Source organism: Mesoplodon bidens, assembly GCF_964165515.1.
Source record: "Mesoplodon bidens genome assembly, chromosome: 2".
Taxonomy (NCBI): domain Eukaryota; kingdom Metazoa; phylum Chordata; class Mammalia; order Artiodactyla; family Ziphiidae; genus Mesoplodon; species Mesoplodon bidens.
The window spans coordinates 133,633,395-133,648,144 of record NC_138177.1 but is presented as its reverse complement, the minus strand read 5'-3'; the positions used below and the strand labels follow the sequence as shown (position 1 = coordinate 133,648,144).

At 38.8% G+C, this 14,750-nt stretch overlaps 1 protein-coding gene across 1 annotated transcript in view; it reads left to right on the top strand.

Moving 5' to 3' along the window:
• PATJ (PATJ crumbs cell polarity complex component) overlaps positions 1-14,750 on the top strand; it is a 348,566-nt gene that overhangs the window by 144,839 nt on the left and 188,977 nt on the right. The window contains exon 26 of the mRNA XM_081223688.1: positions 7,581-7,680. Coding sequence (XP_081079814.1) covers positions 7,581-7,680 — 100 coding nt within the window. The remainder of the gene's footprint in view (positions 1-7,580; positions 7,681-14,750) is intronic.

Sequence of the window (14,750 nt, the reverse complement as noted above, 5' to 3'; positions counted from 1 at the left end):
TCTGTCTCTTCTCTGCTCTCACAGCTCCCGGGTCTCAGCCTTGGACCTGGACCCGCCTCTGCGCACAGGTCGCCGGAGGGTGTCCGTTCTTCGCTCAGACAGGACGGGTTTAAAGGAGCCGCTGATTCAGGGGCTCTGGCTCACTCAGGCCGAGGGGAGGGAGGGGCACGCAGTGCGGGGCGGGCCTGCGGCGGCAGAGGCCGGCATGACGTTACACCAGCCCCAGGCGCTCCGTGCACTTTCCCGGGGAAGCTGTGCCTGGGTCCCGGGACCCCGGCAGTGGCGGGCTGCACAGGCTCCCCGGAAGGGGGGGTGGACAGTGACCTGCGCTCGCCCACAGGCCTTGTGGCGGCGGCAGCAGCAGCCCCAGCGTCCCACGCCCGTCTCCGAGGTCCGCGCCTTTAGCCGCGGCTCGCGCCCGTCTCTGGAGCTTCTTTAAGCAGCGCTCTTAATGCCCTCTCCTCGCGCACCAGGAAACAAAAGGGAAGAAAAAGTCTCTTGCCTCTTCGGCAGCTCCAGACCCTTTCCCCGGACTCCCTCCGGGCTAGCCGCGGCGCACCAACCCCTTCAGGCTCTCTTCCTGCCGCCAGCCCCAGTCCTCTCCCTGCACTCCGACTGAAACCCGATACCCGAGCCTCAGCTCCCAGCCCCGCCAGCCCCGGCGGCTGAGCAGACAAGCCTCTCGGGCTGGTGTGTGCCTGAGGGCACCGATCCTCTGTGCCGGAATGTCTCCGCCTTGCCCTCCGCACCCCTGTTGCTGTGCTCTCCTGGGTACTCCGAAGCTTTCCCCCTCCGCCACCCGCAGTCTCCGCCTGCGAAGGGGCTTTTAGTGGGTGGAAACCTTTCCTCCTTCACGGCTCCTTCCCACGGGTGCAGGTCCCGTCCCTATCCTTTTGTCTCTGTTTATTCTTTTTTCTTTTGCCCTACCCAGGTATGTGGGGAGTTTCTTGCCTTTTGGGGGGTCTGAGGTCTTCTGTCAGCGTTCAGTAGGTGTTCTGTAGGAACTGCTCCACGTGTAGATGAATTTCTGATGTATCTGTGGGGAGGAAGGTGATCTCCGCGTCTTACTCTTCCGCCATCTTCCTCCAGATCTGGCCCAGGTTTATTTTAAAAGGTATTTTTAATTTCCCTACAAATATGTTTAAAAACTTATTGCTGTTTTTTCTAACAGATCTCAGTTATAACCAGAGATTTTGTTTTATATAGTATCTTTTATATTGGTTGAGACATTTTCATGGCCTAGCACATAGTTATTGTAAATGTATAATTGTGATTTAAAAGAATAGCTATTATCTAGTTATTGGTTACAGATTTTTATACAAAGTTATTAGGGCAAGCTCATTAACTGAGTTATTCAGATATTCTATATTCTTAATGATTTTTTTGGTCGGAGTAACTTAACAGTGTTCCATTCTGATGGTTAGATTAATCACCTTGTAGTTTTTCAGTTGTTATTTTACATTTTTTATGTAGTTTTTCATTTGTTATTTACATTTTTTTTCAAGTTAATTTGTTAGGTGTCTACAAGTTAAAAAATTTTATATCCTCATAGGGATATAATTGATCTTTTTATTAATATGTGGCATTATTAAGAAATGCCTTAATATCTGTTTCATTCAGTATCTCTGAAACTAGGCCAGCTTTCTTTTTGTATTTGCCTGGTATTTTGTCTTAGAAATTTTTGAGCGACACACGGAATGAATTCAGGTCTCCCATCTAGTGGGTCTGGGCTTTTAAGGAATTCTCAGGGGGCACCTTTTTTCTTTTCTTTCTTTTCTTTTTTTTTTTTTTTTGTTTTCTTCCATCTCAAGCTAAGGCCAAGGCCAGGAAATATTCCTACTGTCTTCTGCAATCAAGATTTTGGTTTGTTTGATTTGTTTATTTGTTTTTAACTTCACCCGTTGCAGGTTTCACCCCATTAAAGAAAAGAAAAAAAGCTATGACTGAATTGAACACCTGGGAACACTTTATTTACAGAAATGTACATGGAGGCCAATCAAGACCCCTTAAAGGTTTGGGGAGAGGGTTCTTGAAAAGGATTGAATTGGTTACCAAATTATAGAACTGTTGGTTTTATCCTGGTTGGCCACCTTCTTTGAGTTCAGATCTTAATCATAAACATTATATTCAGATTAACAGTAGCATACCACTGGGTGTTCAGGATTCTGTGGTTTGATTTTGACAACCGCTAATAAACATAGACAATAAGTAGATTCTAATAATGACCATGGTTATTGTTTACAGAAGTGTTAGTTATGTACAGATTGCAAGTCATTACTTGCAGAATACTTCAACCTTTTGGAGGTACAGGCTTTATTTGTAGGAATTGGGGTTTGGGAGGGTGATATCTTTAGCCCCACTTCCCACCTTGTTTGACCTCAAATAGAATCTATGTACTAATTAAATTCCTAGCTCTTACTAGACAAAAATGAGTAGATACTGCATGATTATAAATGTCTAGAAAATACAACCTGTAGGGACAAAAAGGAGATCAGTGGTTCAGGAGAACAGGGTGCCAGGGGAAGGGGTGGGAAAGAGGGTGATTAAAAAGAGTCACAAAGAAACTTTTGGGTATGATGGTTATATGTTCATTGTGTTGACTGTGGTAGTGGATTCTAATTGTACACTTTAAAATCTGTGAAATTTTTTTATGTCAGTTATACTTCAATATACTGCAGTGAAGCTATTAAAGACAACAATTCCCTGTTTTTCTGGAGCTTGCATTTTAGTAGGGCAAAGCAAACAATATAGTGACTGCTAACTTTAAAGCAATCTGGGGACAAGACCTGAAGACCCACAAAATATGGCATATGAAAGGGACTGGAATATAAGCTCCATGAGGGCAGCAAGATAATCTATTTCATAATTACTCTATCTGCATTGCCCAGAACATTACTGGGCACCTAATAGGCACACAATACATATTTAATGAATGAAGAATCCTAAAAACAGAACAAAACAAAATCTCTGGCTTTAGGTCACTAGGGATTGGCACATGCCCTCTGAGGATTTACCTTCTGATTTGGAATTTATGGTTGTTTCTGGCCTTAGTTACAGAAACATATTTTTGAATTTTTATCTGTCATTTTTATCTGTTTTTTTTTAAAAGAAGGATTTCTCAGAATATTTAGTCTGTCCTATTATTGGAACTGTGTTGATTCATATGTTGATTCAAATATCTGAACATTCATCAGATGTTTATTGGAGACCTATAGTGTTCCAGTTACTGTGCTAGTCAGTGGATATAACATCAAAAAGGAAACAGACAACAGATCAGTCTGTGGGGACACAGACAATAAACACACAGATGAACAAACTGGTTACTAATTTAATTACTTTGGGGAATAAGGTAATTTGATTAAGGAATATTCCGCATAAGATTTCGAGAAAAAAAAAAGATAAATGTATGATTCTTATCAACTTTGACCTGTTCCATTAAACCAAATTGAATTTCCATACATAGCAAGGATATTTGCATTCAAATTTTAAAAATCCAGTAAGAACCTGGTAATACCAAAAGTCAGTGTAAGTCTATCCAGCTGAGTTCCTTCATACAGAGAAGAACTAATCACTAAGTTGACATGGCAGTAGTTAACATTGCAACTATAAACCCCAAATCAGAAGGTCACATAGATTACAGGAAAGTGGCACTTGCCCAGATAGCATGTGCCAATCCCTGGTGACCTAAAGCCAGAGATGTTTGTTTTGTTTTTAGGATTCTTTATTCATTCAGTAAATATGTATTGTGTGTCTATTAGGTTCCAGGCAGTGTTCTGGGTCTCACAGGTAGATGACACTTAACCAAGTAAGTGAATTCTTTGGAGAATGCAGAGGTGATTACTGCCCCCAAAGCACTCCCACTTGTGAGTTAATTGATCATACCAGAATCTACATCTCCATTACAGGATGATATTTCAGTAATTACAAGATGTACTTTACTATATTATTCTTCTCTGGAATTCTATCTTGTGCACCAAGCATTATTCTACATCCTGGAATGACAGAGCACCTTCACTCCAAGAAGTGCATAGATGAATGTGACATGTAGTGAAATAAACAGAATTATAATTGGTATGACAGAAATATGCCCAGGGTGCTAGGGGATAACAGGCAGGGAGACTTCCCGAAGTAGGGAGGTCAGATGATGACTGAACTATCTCTTTAACAATTATTATTGATGGAAGTAATTCCTTTTATGCATTTTTTTCATCAGTGATATTCCATATTGTGCTAGTCTTTAGAATTGGCTGATAATACTCAGGTTAATGTCCAAACATTTGTGATACACACACACACACACACACACACACACAAACACAAACATGCACAGCATGTAGACATGTGGGTATCATGCAACATTAATATAAATATTTTTATTGTTTTATATATTTTTGTTTTATATTCCACACCAATAAGATCAAGGAGATCAGGAAGAAGGTATAGGTGTTTCTAATTAAAATTACCAAATCTCTTTGACTTTGTGAATCTAGATTCTTATATAAAAATGCTTCTGAGTTAGTGGTTTCTGTGAAAAGAGATTTTATTTAAAGGCCGGCACATCTAAAGTAATATAAGTTATAGTTTCACTATTTTCTGGAAAACTCTGGGAGTACTAGATTTAAGTAATGCTTATTAGTCTCTATAACCAATCAGAAAGAGATTCTTTAAAACAGGGGTCCCCAACCCCTGGGCCGCGGACCGCTACTGGTCCTCAGCCTGTTAGGAACCAGGCCACATAGCAGGAGGTGAGTGGTGGGCAAGCGAGCGAAGCTTCATCTGCTGCCTTCTATTACTACCCATGGCTCGCATTACCGCCTGAACCATTCCCTACGGCCCCCTGCCCGCCCCCCCCCCGCAGTCTGTGAAAAAATTGTCTTCCACGAAACCGGTCCCTGGTGCCAAAACTGTTGGGGACCGCTGCTTTAAGAGACTAAGTTTTTAATACCCCCTGAAGGTAGGAAAATATTTCATGCTCACCATGAGGTAAGAGCTTTTCTCCATTTTGGATACACAGAGCTTTCAGATACACTTTCGGCTTCCATCCTACAACTTTAGCCATATGTCAAACGTAGACACAAATGCAAAAACTCTGGTCTGTGTGACAAAAAGCTGTTCTTTCCAATGGAACCAAGACATGTTCTTGTACAAAAGCACAACCAGGCAAACAGAAAGACTAATAAATAAATACGTTTGCTGTTGTCTCTCAATCAACAGAGAATAGAGGCTTATAGAACAATATATAATAGGTCCTTATCATCCCAACAAATATTAATTGCCAGATCATAAAGCCAAACTTCATTGGTCACTTCTACTAATGGTGAATAACTTACAGCCAAAGTACACATCAGAACCAAACTTAGGTCAGTATCAGAAACAAAAACATAGAATTGGAAATTTAAAAATGGAGAAACAGTCAAAAAGGCAAAGTTCTGTTGCCTCTGGGGATTTACTGTCGGAAGCAGGAAATCATGTGTATGAGTTTAAACAGCTCATGGATTGTGTATCTCAGGCATCACAGTTTCATTGGCTCTGGAAGGTGAATCTACCAAGACTGACAAGTATAATGTAAGAAAAAATAAAAGCATGCTCTATGAAATTGTGCAGAATGTACAGGTGCCAGGTGTTTATTTAAATGACTAACAAAAGAACCAATAAGGTGGTTAGCCTAGTTCAGAGAGAATTGGAGAGAGTGTTTATAATTGCTGAAAGAAAGAATGTTTAAGATTCAAATTTAGATGCAAAACTGGGTAATGTCTTACAGGGCAATGCAACTGTAATAATTCGCTAAAATAATTTACATTTCTTCCAGACGAAGCTAATATGTGGTGCTCTTGAACAAGAACAATTTATGTTACTGTCATTTTTCTAAAAGTTAGTATGTTAGGGAACCTAAACAACATGAGTGACAACCAGTTATTTACTCATTCAGCAGATAGTTAAGAGCACTCTTCTCAGAGCTGAGGATGCCATACAGTCTGTGTTGTTCTCTGCCCTCATGGAGGTTCTGTTCATCTTGCCCTCCCTGTGTATACCTCGCACCAGCCTTTGTTGCCACAGGGAGAGCCTGGACCTGCCTACACCCTTCTCCCATGTGTTGTAGAAAGATGCCCAGGTATCTGTCAACCCAAATTCATACCGTAGGGGGCCCAGAATATGCTTATCCTACATTTTTTCTGAGGGTGTTGGTAGAAGTTAAATAAATCAGTTGCATAAAAATTTCCCCTGAAATATATTTTTTAAAGTGCTATTAAAGAGAATTTGTATCTCTTAATACTATTTTAAAAGCTGGCTGTCCTTGTTCTGAGCATTGTCTTTCACTTAGAATGATCCGGTTCTGAGGAAAAGGTTTGCTGAAAATTCATTTGCCTTTATTATTCTTCATTTAACTCACTTTTAAGTTTTATCAAACAAGAATTAAAGACACCATGATCACATTTCTGAATTATTTTATTGCTTAACAAGTACTTTGTATTTGGCATCTTCTCTTCCTTCATCACTCTTGCATTTTATCGAGTTTTGGATTTTCTATAAATGTACAAAGTACTGTTTTGGTTAGACATTATCTTAGATAAATTTGGGTGTGTGTTTTTCTTTATGGATCCCAAATAGTGTTTTCTATTTTGGAGGAATTTATTACATGCCTGCTTTCTGTAATGGACCAGTCATTGTCCATTTACTGAAGTGTATCCTGCCATTAGTGGCTTTGTCCTATAAAGCATAATTGATTGTACTTTATTGAAATTCTGTAGCAAAACAAATCTTAACCTGGTTATTTTGGCTTTTGTGGAGTGCTTGTGTGTATCGGCTCCCATTCTTTCCAGCAGCTTGGATCTCTCCATAGTTGGGCATGTTTTATTTTTCCCAGCGTTCAAGAAAATTTCAACATTCTGTGAAGGTAATCTGATCATGAAGTCTACTTTAATTAAACCTATTTGAACCAAATATTGATGTTCTGTATCATTTGGTGTGTAAATTTAAAGAATACTTATACAGAAATACAAAAAATATTCATCATAAAGCTTTCTCTTTCTTTTTTAAAACATTAAAATGTGTGTTGACTCTTTATAAATTGTAGATGAATACCTCTTTGGTTAGAAAATCTTGGTATTTCAAGTAGTTTTTAAAGAATGAAATCTATACCTTCTACAATTGAATAAAAAGTTTAATTATAGGATTAGCACATTGGGTAGTTTTTACATTTAGACTTAATTTTGAAATGTTTTTCATTTGAGTTTTTTGGTCAGAAATAAAGAAAACTAAGCCTCAACAGTGTAAAGAAAGTACATATAATTGACTTTCTCACTGGAGAAAGGGATTCATTCTTCTGGGTAGGTTAACAGTCTTAAAAGCTGTGCCTTTGAATTCCTGTTTTCTGTATTGGTGTGTTTACATCACAGAGCCACTTTTACATAATAACATAAACATAAGAGAATGAATTGTATTTATTTTACAGTCCTAGTGATGTGATGGAAGTTGGATAGAGTCAAAATATTTACAGATTATCTTTTTTATCCTGTTTGTCATTGAGGAAGAGGTTATACAAAGACAATTAATGCTTCTCTCAAATTTTGCATCTTCAGAGGCGAGGAACTGCTCCACCTCCAATGAAACTGCCGCCTCCTTATAAAGCTCCATCTGATGACAGTGATGAAACTGAAGAAGAATATGCATTTACCAACAGTGAGTTCCTTTTCATTATTTGGGGTGGATGCAGAATTTATTATATTATGCTTTAATGATTGTTGTAAATTGTCAAATACAGTGGTATAGCTTCTTAGAAAATGTGCATGAACATATCTTGCTGAAAAAAAGTTTACATCTCCAAAACTTCTGTGACTTTATTTTCCTAAGTTTTTGTCTTTGACACTAATATAACAGAGTGAGTATCAAAGGCAGCTGGGTGGTGAACATTTATCTACATTCCCTCCTAGTCTTACTATTTGGTTATGATTACACAAATGCTAAGAAGTCCTTGAAATTGGAGTTTGACCCATGATAATCAGAGCTGAATGTAGATTTTAGGCCTTGATTACGTGCCCTACTCAAGTGGATGGTGATATTGCCAATGCAAAATTACAGAGGGCCAACGAAGTCATAATTTTTCCTTTAGATGTCATTTCATGACATCCTTTTGCATTAGTTGTATCAAATATACATTCACATATATTTAATGGAGGCTTTATTTAAAAGAATTTATATATCTTTTATGTATGTAAAGTATATGTAGTTTAGATCTGATTGCTGTTGTGTATGGAATTTATTTTGAGGGTGATGAAAATGTTCTAAAATTAGATTGTGATGATGGTTGCACAATTTGTGACTATACTGAAACCTACAGGATTATACATTTGAATGGGTGAATTTCATGGTTTTTGAAATTTACATATTTTAAAATAATATTTTCCTTCTATAATATAGAAAAGGAGTCTGATACAGAAATTGAAAGAGTTAAAATTCTGGCTCCAGTACTTCCTAGTGTGTGACCTTAAGCATGCCCTCTTCTATGAAAATAATGGTACCTACTTCAAAGGGGTTGTGATGAAGATTAAAATAAGGTGATAAGGACTTTAGCCTGGTGTATTGTGAATCTTCAACAAGTATTATAAAGTTGACTATAACTATATTTTTCTAAATATATAAATGAAATATAAAAATAAATATAACTATGTAACAATTAAGTTGACTTTATAAAAACTTGGTTGTACTTTGTGATTTTACAGAACGCTTTCTCATGCATTTTCATTTGTTCAACAATCTCTGTTGAAAACCAACTGCTTTTCACTAACAGTGCTAAGTGAGTCTTCTGTGATAAATGAAACATAGCTCCTTGTTTTCTCTGTGGGGTCACCAGCCTGGAAGGGAGGATACAAAGGCATGGAAACAAAATTTCATAAAGGTACTTCAGTGCCTTGGTTCTCAACCTCTTTGGAAGAGCAACACGTGATGGATACGATTGATACATGTGTGCGTTTGTGTAATGTAATCCCTTGTTTTGATATAGTTTTTAGGGCAGCTGCAGCAGAGTGGAGATAGCTTGTTGATTATTCATAATTTCTGGGATACTAGAATGCCTGTATTTGCATGGTTGTTAGGAAACCTGGTTTAAGCGTGTGACTAAGATTACATTCTAATCCTAGCTCTACCACTTAGTTGTGAATTCATGGACAAGTTTCTTAACCTCTTCATGGCTCACACTTTGCTATCAATATGGAGGAGAGGGGATGTCTTATAATAATCTGCCTCACAGGATTGCTATGAGCATTAGAGGAAAAAGCATTTAAAGAACTTAGTATAAGGATTGTGATACCTAGTAAACACTCTGGTACCATGTGCCAGGTCTTCATATGTGTTAATAACTCTATCAACATAATAACTTTTTGAGGTCTCTAAATGTACAAATAAAGAAACAGGCTCAGAGAAATTAAGGAATATGTCAAAAATTACACAGCCAATAAATAGTGGACATGGAGTTTAAATCCAGGCACTGACTCCAGAGTTGGTACTGTTTGTCATCTACTCTTCCCATTACTTAAAACATTACTATCCCAGAAATAGGAACAAAGTGACTTGGGGTTATCTAGTGAATATCACTTTGATACCATTAGATAGACAGAGCAGTTCCCCAGAGTTCCAAGACCATGTGTACATGTGTGTTCACAGCACACATTCACAGCGTTAGAGGGGTTCAGGAACGGCATTGATTTACACTGAAAGCTGATACAGTAAGTCCCCTACATACAAATGAGTCCCATTCTGAGAGCACATTCGTTAAGTCCAATTTGTTCATTAAGTCCAGCAAAGTTAGCCTAGGTACCCAACTAACAATCAGCTTATATAGTACTGTACTGTAATAGGTTTATAATACTTTTCACACAATAATACATAAAAAACAAACACAAAAAATAAACATTTTTAATCTTACAGTACAGTACCTTGAAAAGTACAGTAGTACAGTACAATAGCTGGCATCCAGGGGCTGGCATCGAGTGAACAGGCAAGAAGAGTTACTGACTGGAGGAGGGAGAGGAGGTGGGAGATGGTAGAGCTGAAGGATCATCAGCAATGGGAGATGGAGGGCAAGCTGCAATTTCACTCATGCCTGACGTTGACGGCACAGGTTCTGGTTCCTTGCTGGATTCAATTCTGTCTAATGTCTTGAAAAAAGATCCAGTGATGTCTGGGTAGTAGCTCTTTTTTTCCTCATCATAGATGACACAGTAGCACTGGATTGCATTCTGAATGGCTGCTGCAACCTTTGTGTACCATTCTACCTTTGGGTCCTGTGCCTCAAAACTAACAGTGCCTCCTCAAATAAAGAAAATCCCCTTGCCACTTCCTGCATCGTGAATCTCTTCGGTTCTTCAGTTACTTCTTCCTCTTGTCTCTCTCCATCCTTTCTCTGGGCCTCCAATTCCATCAGGTCTTGATTAGTAAACTCCTTGTGTTTCACAGCAAGGAATTCAAAGAAGTCGTCCTCTTACAGATCTAGTTTGAAATACAGATACTGTACTACTGTAGTCTATACAGTACCTTTCAGTAAAGTACACAAAAGCACAACCACTTGTGGAGGATGCACACACATGACAATGTACACAACACACATGAACTAACTTACATGATTGGACATGCAAATGTACGTTCACATCTTTGAAAGCTGGCAGCTTGAAGGTTCATATGTAGGGGACTTACTGTATAGACTTCTAATATCAAATTCATCTCCTAGATCAGCTCGGTGCTTTGTGACCGACTGGAGGGGTGGGATAGGGAGGGTGGGAGGGAGGGAGACACAAGAGGAAAGGGATATGGGAACAGATGTATATGTATAACTGATTCACTTTGTTGTAAAGCAGAAACTAATACACCATTGTGAAGCAATTATACTCCAATAAAGTTGTAAAAAAAAATAATAACTCAGAAATAATCTCTGTAATAATGGTACCATGTCACCTACTGAGATAATAAAAATTAAGCAAAAAAAAAAATTCATCTCCTAATTATGACATTTCACAAATTCTCCAGCAAATCTAGGCTGTGAATATGACTTTCCATTCATTTTGCTCCCCATTTTTTCCCTTCCCATTGAATTTTCTGTTAACCTTCTCCAGAAGGGTTTGAACCGTATGGAGCTATGAGGTGGTTCACATTTAAAATGTAGATGAACCTAAAGCCTCTAGCTTTCCTGTATTTCTCCTGATATGGATCTGGTGAATTTTTCTTTGCTCCTCAACTCTTATTAAATGAATACTCTGCTCATCTTTCCAAAACTAAAAGCAAATTGGTTCACTGTTTTATCAGATTCTTATTGTCCCAAAACTAAGCATTTCTTTTTACATTGGTGAAAGTATGATTATGTAACTTTCCCATGGTCCAGGACTAGGAAGTGGAAGGCTGGAATCCAAGCCGTAGGCCTACCAGGAAGTGATGATTATATTAGAGAGATCACCGACGTGAGATACTCATGATTCTAAAGTGTAGTTTAATCTAACTTAGGTGAGCTTTGGCAAGTTACTCATTTACAAAGTTCATCTGGTCAAGAAATACTTATTGAGTGAGTATTTTAGGTGGGCAGACACTGTTTTAGATGTTGGGAACACAGCAGGGAACAAGATCTCTCATTAACTTATATTCTAGAGGGGGAGAAAGCTTATAAACAATAAGATAGTTTAAATATTGATAAGTACTGTAAATAACTAAATAAAACAAGGTAGTGTGAGAATAAATCCCTTGGAGGAGGCAACATTAAGTGGAATGGGTAAGGAAGGCCAAGCAAGGTAGGACCCAAATGACAAGAAGGAACCAAAGAGCTGACATTTTAGTCATCATATTGATCAGATTTTTTTTCAGACTGTGATCCACAGTAACATATATTTTATTTAACAACCGAATATAGATGTGCGCCTACACAGGACACACACACTAACATGCATATATAATTGAAACAAAAGTTTCATGAAATATAACTTACCTTTATAACGTATGAAGAATTTATTCATTTTCTATACTATTTTTTTTTTTTGGCCGCACCACGTGGCTTGTCGGATCTTAGTTCCCCGCCCAGGGATTGAACCTGGGCCCACGGCATTGAAAGGGCTGAGTCCTAACCACTGGACCACCAGGGAATTCCCTCTGTACTATTTGATTTCACTTTTTAAAATGCTGTTAGCAACTTGTCTTTTTTCTTGATCGACTAATGAGTCGCAACCTGCAGTATGAAAACCACAAATCTGTGGTTTTCAAACTTCAGTGTACATCAGAAGCACCTGTTGAGCTTGTTCAAACACTAATTGCTGACCCCTACCCCCAGTTTCTAATTTCTTACATCTGGGAGCACCCAGTAATTTGCATTTCTAGGTGATGCTGATACTTCTGATCCAGGGCCGACCTTCTGAAAACTGCTGATCTGGATGGTATTAAACTCACGGGAGCAGGTGAGGTAGAGAAGTGTGTATAGACAGCAGCAAGAAGGGAACCCAGCACATGCCTAGCATAAGAGCATCCTAGCATAAGAACACTCTGAGGAGATTGTAGAATTAAGTAGTTTAAGAGAATGTGTTTCAAGAAAGGTTCTGTCACTGAACCTCAGTGGTCAACTGTGGAATGATTCTGAGAGGTTGGAGACAGAATAGTAACCCTTGAACTTAGCAACATGGGGTTGCTGAGGAAGAACAGAAAGAGGATACTTGGTAAAACAACCAAGGGAGTTATTGTTCAGGTTGTTGAGAGAATTCAGTGTTACAGCCAACGCAGGCATGCCTCCTTTTATTGTGATTCACTTGATTGCCCTTCACAAATGATTGTGTCTCTTACTAATTGGTTTGTGGCAACCCTGCATTGTCAGATGATAGTTAGCATTTTTTAGCAATAAAGTGTTTTTTAATTAAAGTATGTACATTGCTTTTTAGACATAATGCTATTGCTTACTTCGTAGATTGCAGTGTAGTGTAAACATAACCTTTATATGCATTGGGAAGCCAAAAAATTGGTGTGACTCACTTTATTGCGGTGATCTGGGACGCAACATCTCCCACGTATACCCGTATAGACAGGGTGTTACATAACAGGCATTTATATTATAGATCACTCATCTTACATAGTTGAACATATGACATTCTAGTGTCTAATTTCCATAAGAAGTCTTACAACCATCTTAATAATGAAAATTTCTTGAACTTTAATTAAGAATTATGAAACAGTTAAAAATTAAGAAACAATATCCACATACATGCTTAGCTGTTGACCAAACTACTATTATCAGACCTGCAGGATTTGTCAAAGGAAGGTATCAGTGGTGCAGAACTTTTTACTTTATGGTATAATCTTTAATACCTAAATTTAAAGCTTGATTGCCCTGTCAGAAGTTTAAGATCATTGAGTGCATGAAATGATCACTCAGTTCACTATCACATGGTGACTTTCTAATCTTTCTTTCTGGCCTTAAACTCACTCTGATATCCTGACCCAAATTTTCAGTTGGCTGTTGGAAAGATGCCATATCTTTATTATCGTTCTTTCTACAATGGATCAACAAATGTAGATGAATCTTCTTTCACAATCTCTTCTCATATTTGTAGTTTCCTTTGTATTTCTATTACCACAATTTTAGTAACTATATGGTAGTAGCCCCAGTGTATTTAATACCTACTATGTGCCATAAATTCTCCCCAGATCTTTAAGTGCATTCTCAGAAGAGCCTTTGAAAGAAGATATCTCTTCTGCTGATTTCAGCTTCATGTCGCATTATTTGGAAAACCTTGCCCGACTCCTTCTTCTAATACTTATTCCTGTATTTTTCTTTCATCGTATTAACAAAATGTAATTATTTATGTATTTATTAGATTAATCTGTCTCCCCCACCAAATCTCTAAGTTCCATGAGGCTAGTTACCCTCTGTTTTGGCCTGGCACATTATAGAAATTCAGTATTTGGGGCAAATTAACAAAAGAAGTTATGTGACTCGCATAGTTACATGGGGGTGCACTGAAAACCCGGGTGTGCTCCTGGTGCCTCGGAGGTACCCTTTCTCCTGAACTGTACCATCGCAGTTTTAGAGCATTCTGTCCAGAACAGCTTGACATCTCTTTCTCAATATGCCACCCATTACTTTATCGAAAAGTTTCGATCCCCAGGGGGATTCGCCACAGTCTCCAGAAAGTCCTGCTTTGTTCACCTTCGATCCCAGAAGTTAAATGCTTTTATATCACTTGGGTGATTCTAACCTGTTGGCGTTCACTCTTTCAATTATAGTTTTAAACTGCAGGGAGCAGAAGGTTTGGAATGACTTTCTGTAACGTAAGAGAGTGAAGCAATGAGAATCACACAATAGACATGTCTCTTTTTTTTTTTTTTTTTGGCAGTACGTGGGCCTCTCATTGTTGTGGCCTCTCCCGCTGCGGAGCACAGACTCCAGATGCGCAGGCCCAGCGGCCATGGCTCACAGGCCCAGCTGCTCTGCGGCATGTGGGATCCTCCTGGACCGGGGCACGAACCCGTGTCCCCTGCATCGGCAGGCGGACTCTCAACCACTGCGCCACCAGGGAAGCCCAGACATGTCTCTTGATGTCTATTAAATCCTAGGAATTCAGAATATAATTGACTTGTTTGACACCTGGCTTTTTAGTGCTGTAACAGAGATGTGAATGGAACCTCATGCGGACGGTCTCTTAAAGCCCTTTCTTTATCCTTTAATTCTAGAATAGCATACTCTCCTGAGGTATTTTGTTTTTCCACCTTTTTTTTTTCCTCAGTAAGGA